General features: G+C 30.9%; 1 protein-coding gene across 1 annotated transcript; it reads right to left on the minus strand.

Annotated features, from left to right (window-relative positions):
- Nucleotides 1-2,695: 2,695 nt before the first annotated feature.
- LOC103837831 (chaperone protein dnaJ 11, chloroplastic) lies at nucleotides 2,696-3,901 on the minus strand. Its single transcript, XM_009114213.3, has one exon. The coding sequence runs from the start codon at nucleotides 3,350-3,352 to the stop codon at nucleotides 2,888-2,890; it is 465 nt and encodes a 154-aa protein (XP_009112461.1). The 5' UTR covers nucleotides 3,353-3,901; the 3' UTR covers nucleotides 2,696-2,887.
- Nucleotides 3,902-8,823: the final 4,922 nt, after the last annotated feature.

Below are 8,823 nucleotides of genomic sequence, written 5' to 3' on the forward strand. Positions count from 1 at the left end.
TCCAATTTGACCCCAAAAAAACATTTTTCCAAAAACAATACATAGAAACTATATAAGTTTGAATGATCTTTGAACGGTGAGGTGCATCTAACGTACGTCTACACTTTTTCCCAAAACCTTAATCTTTGGTTTCGCAACGATAGCGACCCACTGGTCATACAGTCTACGGCGATCTTGTCGGTGCTCGTAGCGGTTTTCTCTCTCTCGATTTTCGATCAAACATAATGAAACAAACAATACCGGTATTTTTGGATGGTCTTCTCCTTCTCTCTCAGTGAATCGGGTGAGTTTTTCTGCCGTATAGTACTTTTAGGATGGCTTTATATTTTGGTGGCTCATTGGTGTAAGGTCTACTCTCTCTATTAAATGACAACATGGAGACGCCATAAGTTGCTTGTTAGTCACCAGGGGGCGGATGCTTGTATCGACGGTTGAGAAGACTATTGGTGACTTGCATGCGGGGTGACGATTCCCCATGTTTTGTTTCTCTTCGGCCTGATTTCTTCTCCTCACCGCCATGAGGGAGGCGAAGTCACAGCTTCTCAGACTGCTGCAGAGGCGGATCTGTTGCAGATGATGGCGATTAGGGTTTCAGAGTCATGTCTCAATTTAGGAACTGGCATTTGTGGCCGCAAGGAAGACTCTATGGATAGTGTTATCTTTGAGGGTGACAGGTGATAGAGTTGCACCCGATTTGAATACCTTGGTCGTGATGTCTCGAAAATCTGACTTGGTGTTCATAGTGCCGGCTCACGGTATATATGGGTATTTGGGCAATAAAAACTTTTTACATGAATCTATGGGCAACTTAATTTTTTTTAAAATTGAACCCTTTTTTAACATTATTTTTGTTAAAAATTGATCGGGCCATGGAGCACACACCCCCTTGTCCCATGGCCTAAGCCGGCCCTGGGTGTTCATCGGAAAGAACATCTTGCTCTTCGGTCTTTCTTTTCCATGGCCTTATGTATGTTGTTGTGATGTCTTACGATTTAGATTTAGCATTCTTTTTTTGTAATTTAATAATTGATGTTTTTCCGGTGTACCCATTGGTCCCTCTGTAATGATATTCATTTTTGGGTTAAAATTCTAATGAAGATAAAATATTATTTTCTAAATTGATTCATTAATTAGTAACTAATCGCTCAAATATTAATAAAAATAATATGGATTGACACTCTATACGGAGAAAGCACATTTTAGTATTATACAGTGTAGATGACATACCACCTTAACACAAAAGGTTGAATGAACAATTAGTTAATTATTTCAATTAAAAATTATTTGTGTGTGAAAAGAATACGATTTTGTCAAACAATGACGATTCGTGGGATGCAAATGTTCCAGAACATGGCATCCTCATACATTATCATAACGACGAGAAGAAACCTGTCTGACGTATTTGCTTACCAGTTTTTTTTTTTGAATCTACTGGTAACTAAGGAAAATACTCTGTCGCATGTCGTGTTCTACATGAACATTAAATCTTATACGTTATTTTGTAATTTAGTAGTCGCTAATTACGGACTTGGGCCACTGTTTTACTGTAATACATGATTTTTTTTTTAGTTTTTATTAGCTCTGGGTATTCAGATTTTCAGATAAAGTTTAGATCGGTTTATTGGATTTAGTTTTTTTGGAATTTGAACATTTGAATCCAACTAGGCATAAGTTCTCGATTCAGGTCTGGATCAGTTCTTTTTTGCCACAAACCGGTTAGAATCTCGTACGTAATAAATCTAGATTGGTTTATTTAAGATCTAAAAATATCCAAAGTATCCAAATCCCAATAAAATTTAGATAATAATCATCACATTATCTAAAATAGTTTAAAATAACTAAAAATAAACTAGTAATTAAAATTAAACATTTTTAACTCAAAATTTGACACTGAAAATCATCTTACTTAAAATATTATAAAAATAATAATGAAAAGCGTAAACAAAAATATATTACTACTAATTTAAAAATTAAAATACAGAAAATAAAATAGATAGAGTCAGAATTTTAGATATTTATGTTTTAAAACAGATAAAAATCAGTTTTTATCAGATCGGATCTATCCGGATTAGATTTATTCGATTCTTTTCGAGTTTGGTTTTTTGGAGTAGAAAAATTTTAGATCCAAATAGATTTTTGTATATTTTAAATTTGATTTTGGATCAGGTATTTAATTCAAATTTTTGAGTCTAGGTGAAATGCCCAAATCTAGTTTTTACGTAGAAGATTTCAGTAAACGCGTTGATCCTAATTCCTACGTGGTATCAGCCGACACATATTTTTTACTTAAAATGAAAAGTGATAAAACTAGTGCTGCAAAAGGGAAGAAAATACTAGGGTTACAAAATTTAAAAAGAATAGACTGATAAAATCTGTTTTAATATCACATCTAAGAAAACAATAAATAAAATATTTTACAGTTTTTTGAAATTTTAGTCTTTGCATATCATAAAAACTTAATATCTATCGTCGTTAAACAAGGTTTCAGATTTTACTCAAAAATTTATTATTTAAAGATTTCAATTTTTACAATATAACATTTATAAGAACTTAATTTGCTTCAAAAATTTAAATTTAATGGATGGTGCATGAAAAATATTCATTACCTAAAATGTTAATGCATTTCTAAATAAATAAAAAATCAACAAAAGAAATCCTGCGCTTTAAAAGCGCGGGTCAAAATCTAGTTTTTTACTTAAAATGAAAAGAGATTCAGCGGATATTATTAGCATTCTGATTATCGCCAATACGCCATATTAAGCAACTAATCATACAACATTTAGACTTTATCATTTACAACCCCATTAATCTCTGGATTTTGCACTATTAATTACGATTATAAAAAAAACTTAATGCATTGGTTAAACTCCATCACCGAGACGACTCGCTACCAGCACTGATCAGTTTCCCAATTCCCTCCAACGTAACTGCCGAATCCAGAAACGCCGACACTCAACGGCCGGCTCCGACGAAGGATCCTCCGATCGTAAACGGCGCGTTTCTCGGGATCAGAAAGCGTGCAGTACGCGGCGTGGATCTTCACAAACTCGTCCGCCGACCGACCGTTTCCCGCCACGTCGGGATGGCAGATCCTCGCCAGCCGCCGGTAAGACGATTTGATCTCTTGGCTCGTCGAGCCGACGGGGATTTCGAGAATCTCGTAGAGAGACGCTGCCGCCGACAATCGCTGCGGGATCTGCCGCAGTCTTGGTGGATCGTCGGCGCATGTGTAGTAAGAAGAGGCGGCGGTGGTGGCAGAAAGAGGCGGCGAGATCCTGGAAGTTCGAGACGGTGGTGAGAGAGAAGAGGAGAGAAATGGAGGAGCGAAGAAGGTTGAGGAAGAAGAGAGCATTGTGAAACGACGGCGTTTGCTGTTTTTATTTGTAGTTCCGATGTTATGGGATGCAGTGTGATTGTGTGAGGAAGTTTAGAGAAGAGAGTTTTAATTTATAGGCGACGAGGTCATTACTATTAGATAATTAACTTAATTTAATTAATTGATAATTTAGCCGTTTGTGAATGCGATTAAAGATTCTTGTCGGGTTAAGTTAAGTTTGAGTTGGGTCAGGTGGGGTCGTTTCGGATCACGGAAGCTGAGTCAGACGAATAGCTTATCTAGTTGGAAATTTTGTCGGAGAATGCGATAAGAATTAAGAACGCAAACTTTGAGCAACTTCATTTTGTTTGGAAAATTGGCTAATTAAGTAGAAAATCAGGCCATCTTATGTTCACCTTAAATTTTTTGCTAATTTTTAATACAGAATTTTAAATTGATTAAAACAAATTTTATAAATTAATTAAATGTTGTTTAATATTAAGAGGGATTTAGTTGTATAATATTTATTTTATGTAACTTAATAAACATTATTATAATTGTTTTTTTGTAATTTATCTTACTAATAATTTGATTCATATTATAATCTGTTTAAATTCTTTGTTTATAATTAATTTTAAGCATTTATCTTCAGATAATATATATTTTGAACATTTTCATAATTATTTTTGTTATTATACTTATTGCAAAATGTAGTAATTTTCAATGTATAATGTTATATATATATATATATATATATTTATTTATGTAATGACTATTATGAAATTATTATGTTACTTATATATCATAAATTAGTGCATACAAAAATAACTGATGTTGGTAACATATAGAAATATGAATACATATTTGTATTCATATATATCATATTAAGTATACGTCATATATATACTATTTTGCTCTATATAATTTAATTATAGCATAAAAGAAGATTTTTAAGTGATTAAAATGTATGTAAATTTTATTCAGTTAGCTATCTAGTATTCTACAGCTATATTTTGATGCAAAAAAAAATTCTATAACTTTATTTTTGTATCCATTTTCTATAAAATAATTTTTAGTTGTTTGAAAAGATTAACCCAAAAAAAAAGGATATGAATATAAATAGAGATTGACCCAACGGATTTTGTTAATTATCCATTTCTAAATTGAAATTCATCATCTAATAACTTTTTTAATCGGGAACAACAAATAAACTTTCGCATAATCTTTTTTTTTTGGTTTCTGTCGGAATCGCAGACCACACAAGTTATATGTTGTTCCAGTCATAGACACTGTTTAACATACTTTTAAAGCGAATGATATTTTTAAGGAAATATAAGTTACGAAAACAAAATGTTTTAATATACTTATTTTAGTGTATTTGAATATTTATATATATTATTATATTATTTTGACTATTAAATATGAAATTGTATAAGATACTATTTAATTTAGTTTTAATTATTTCAAATTGTTTTGTTATGAATTCTTAATAAAATCTATGTACTTTATTTGATTAATTTTATGATATATTTGATAGAGTTTTTAATTATTAAATTTAGTTTATATCAATTTATTGCATTTTATTTATATTCAGTATTTAATTTAATATGAATTTTTTTTAAAATTTAGTTGAATGTAATTTTTTTTTACGAAAATATAAATAAAATAATATATTAATTTAATTGAGTTGATTTTAATTGAAATTATTTTGTAGTATCAAAACCTATAAGAAATGGATTGTAATAATCTGAACCCCCTTTCTTCCACTCCTCCATTCAAAACCTAAGTTGGGTTGTAAAAGATTTCTACATTTTTCAAAACATATTTTGTTACAATTTCTAAAAAAAAGATTATATTATTTATTTTTAAGCATAAAAAATGTATTGATGTCAAATTTTCATTTATTGAAAAAAACATTAAAACATGAGGATTAACATAGACGAAAAATGATGGTCAATTATGTTCACGTTAAATTGGAACAGTCTGTTGATCTACTATTTTCTCTAATAAATATTTTATGGACCAAAACTAAACTTCAACTTCAGACTGTAAAAGAGATAAACATCTTGATAAACATTTTAAAATCAAACATAGTATGCCATTAACATTATATATAAGATATTTATCCTGATTAAAAAGCTTAAACCCTAAAAATAATACCATTAATCATACATAACCCATCTAGTATTTTTTCATCGTCATGCCATGACTCATCAATTTTAAGTATTTAAATTGATTACATTTAAACTTAAAGTCTTAAGTATATAATTTTATCTGAACTTTGAAAACTTAAAATTATTTAAAATTTATATGTTAAATCATGTATTAAATTTTTCATTTCAGTCTTGATATATACATTAGTAGATATTAGTGACACATTTCGTAAATAACTTGGTAGAAAGTTTATTTCCATATGATTTTTATGTTTACCTGAACTTTAAATAAAAAATTATTTTTGAAATTATATTTTTGACTAATACCAAAATTATTAAAATGCATAAAATCTGCAATTAAATATTAAGGAGGTGTTATTGGTTTATGTATTTTTATTGATTTAGAAATTCATATAATATTTATAAATCCAAGTAAAATATACAAATTTTCAAATTCTCGGATTAGTATTTACAAATCCGAAAGTTTTCATTCGGATTTGAGCCTTTGTATTTTTCACAAAGAAATCCATGCAAATCCATTCAAATACATTATAAAATCAAATCTATTAGTAAATCCGTACGATTGAATAACACTTGATTTGAATTAGAATTGATGAATCATTAAACGAATAACACTTGATTTGAATTAGAATTTATGAATCACTAAACGAATAACACATGATTTCAATACATATTTTAAAATCATAGAACCAATAACACTAGATTTAGTTTGAATTTTTAAGTCCATCAAAATACACCAACTAATAACCCCCACTAAAAGCATTTAGTCAACTACTATAATCCACCACAGTCCTGCAAAAGAGACATCAAATTTAGGATAAACAAGATTTTAACATATATGGTCGAAGAATAAAAGTAAAAAAAAAAAGAAGTGAAAGTGGTTGTATATAAATCCAAAAGGGACTATTGGAGGGACTAGATCTTTAACCAAGTATGGTGATATAGTCAGATCAGTAATGATCGGAAAAGAATTATGATGAAGCAAGAACTGAAAAAGTTTAGACAAGTCGAGAAATAGATCAAATAACCCAGATCATCTCCAACCATACTCAAATTACATTTCAAGAAGAAATTTAGAATAAAAATTTTCTAATCCTTTTCCATTTTGTACGTCATAATGAAGTACAAAATAGGTTTACTTCATAATGTAATGTATTTTCCCTCAAAAAATAAATAGAACTTTACCCATCAGCATGTCTCATCCATTTTCTCGAAACTTTTGCAATCACCGTTTTGTTGAATCTACAGTAGCATGGCATTTGAAATATTTTGGTTCTTGATTTGCAAAGACATTGACAGATCCTCAGTTACTCCTATAATAAAAATATCAACTGCATGGGGAACACACATGTGTAAAAATACTTAGAGCAAATTCAAGGATTTCAATGACTGAAATGGATGAGATTAAGATATGATGGAGGGAAGACTTCAGGAAATAGTAAGATTAAATCTTAATGGATTAAATGCATAAGATTAGGATATGATGGAGGGATGACTTCAGAAAAGAGAAACCAACCCAAAACCCCTAATGGGTGGTGAATGATGGGAAACCTACAAAAATTGATATTTGTGATTTGTTTTAAAATTTTAAGAAATTAACATATTTTATTTGGATATATGTTTTTTTTGTGTATCATTATGAATGAAAAATTGAGATAAAAGTGGGGCAAATACCAAATGGAATTGATATTTGATCAGTTCTACCAAAGGTCCAAAACAAACCCGGGTTTTCGTTTATTCTCTCTCTCTCTCTCTCTCTCTCTCTCTCTCTCTCTCTCTCCTCTCTCTCTCTCTCTCTCTCTCTCTCTCTCTCTCTCTCTCTCTCTCTCTCTCTCTCTCTCTCTCTCTCTCTCTCTCTCTCTCTCTCTCTCTCTCTATAGTCCCCACTTCAGCCTAATTATGATCATTCTAATTTGTAAACACTAGATAAAGCATTCAAACATGGGTTGGCCTTTGCGTGTGCCATCTCTCTCAGAGACTAATACCTAATAAGTAAAAAGTGTTTATTTTCACATTCTAATAAAACAAGCCAAGTACAACGAATTTTTCTGTTCCTGTCTGCTTCTAGGCTAAATGCAATGCATTGATTGCCAAAAAAGAAAAGCTAAATACAATGCATTTTTCTGTTCATAATATCAAATTTATTCTGTCTGCTTCCGAGCTAATCTTCATTTCCAGATCATGTCAAAAGATGAGAACGTGTAACACTCTTGGCCCCAATATATTTCACACGTTTATTTATATGAAGATTTTTTGGCCACTGATTATAAAATTTAGGAAAATGTGACAACAACATATGAAGACATGATTTTGATTGTCTTTCCTCTCCAACACCACAACTCCTTGACTTAACACTTGTAATTCTTAAAAAGTCTACGAAGCTTATGAAGACCGAATGACTGATTGCCCCATCATTGTCAATATCTGCTTCTTCAAAGTCAATATGCATGCAAAAGAAAAACCTTTTTAACACGTGTATGTGCTTGGTTTCACTACTTTCAGTATTAGGCAAATTTACTCTTTATAACTACCTTAAATGCTCATGCCGAGCAACGAGTTTCATTTCCAATTACTTTTAGGGATCAAAACCGGCTATGTTTTTTTTCTGGGATATAACATTCTTCAGCCGGCTATGTTTTCCTTTTTTGGCTCTTGTAAAATTCTGTATGCTTTGATAATATATTTCAGATGATCAATACCGGCTCTGCCTATATATAGCGTCATGGTTGGTCAAGCCTTGGTGGTAGACTCCTTGGTCAGAGCTTAAAACCAAATTTGTGATTATGCATTCTCATTCGAATCGGAATACATAAAGAATGGTTTCAAATGCACGTTCGTTCAAGCGTGTGTTTATGCATTTATGCTCAAGCTCTAAACGGCCTGTACATGCCATAAACTAGTAGACAAGCTTGTATTTTAACACTCTGCTTGAAAAGGTTATACACAGAAGATATACTCATCATTACATTGTCCTAATTGGTTATATATATCTTTGTTACTAGCAGGCTGAGTGAAACATTCGCCACAAACCCATAAATTATTTTTCAGAAGCTACAGACATAGATCCCAAAAAAACCATTTAGACTTCGAAATTTGTAAAAAAAAATGTTGTTGAAATCTTTAATAAATCGTCATATACCCCTAAATTTCATTGCCGATTACTGGTTATAGAACTTATGAAAATATGTTACAACAGCACATCAAATAACTTTCTTGATTCTTGATATAACCAGGATGATACTTGCAGTTCTCAAAAGTCTACAAAACTCATGGAGACTGATTTTGCCATCATTATATAAAATTGACGAAATTGATTAAAGTACCACATTCTTA

The sequence above is a fragment of the Brassica rapa genome, chromosome A09 (assembly GCF_000309985.2).
Source record: "Brassica rapa cultivar Chiifu-401-42 chromosome A09, CAAS_Brap_v3.01, whole genome shotgun sequence".
In the NCBI taxonomy this organism is placed as follows: Eukaryota; Viridiplantae; Streptophyta; class Magnoliopsida; order Brassicales; family Brassicaceae; genus Brassica; species Brassica rapa.

Coding starts and splice junctions, on each gene's coding strand:
- LOC103837831 (XM_009114213.3), bottom strand. CDS start 3,352: ATGCTCTCTTCTTCCTCAACCTTCTTCGCTCCTCCATTTCTCTCCTCT.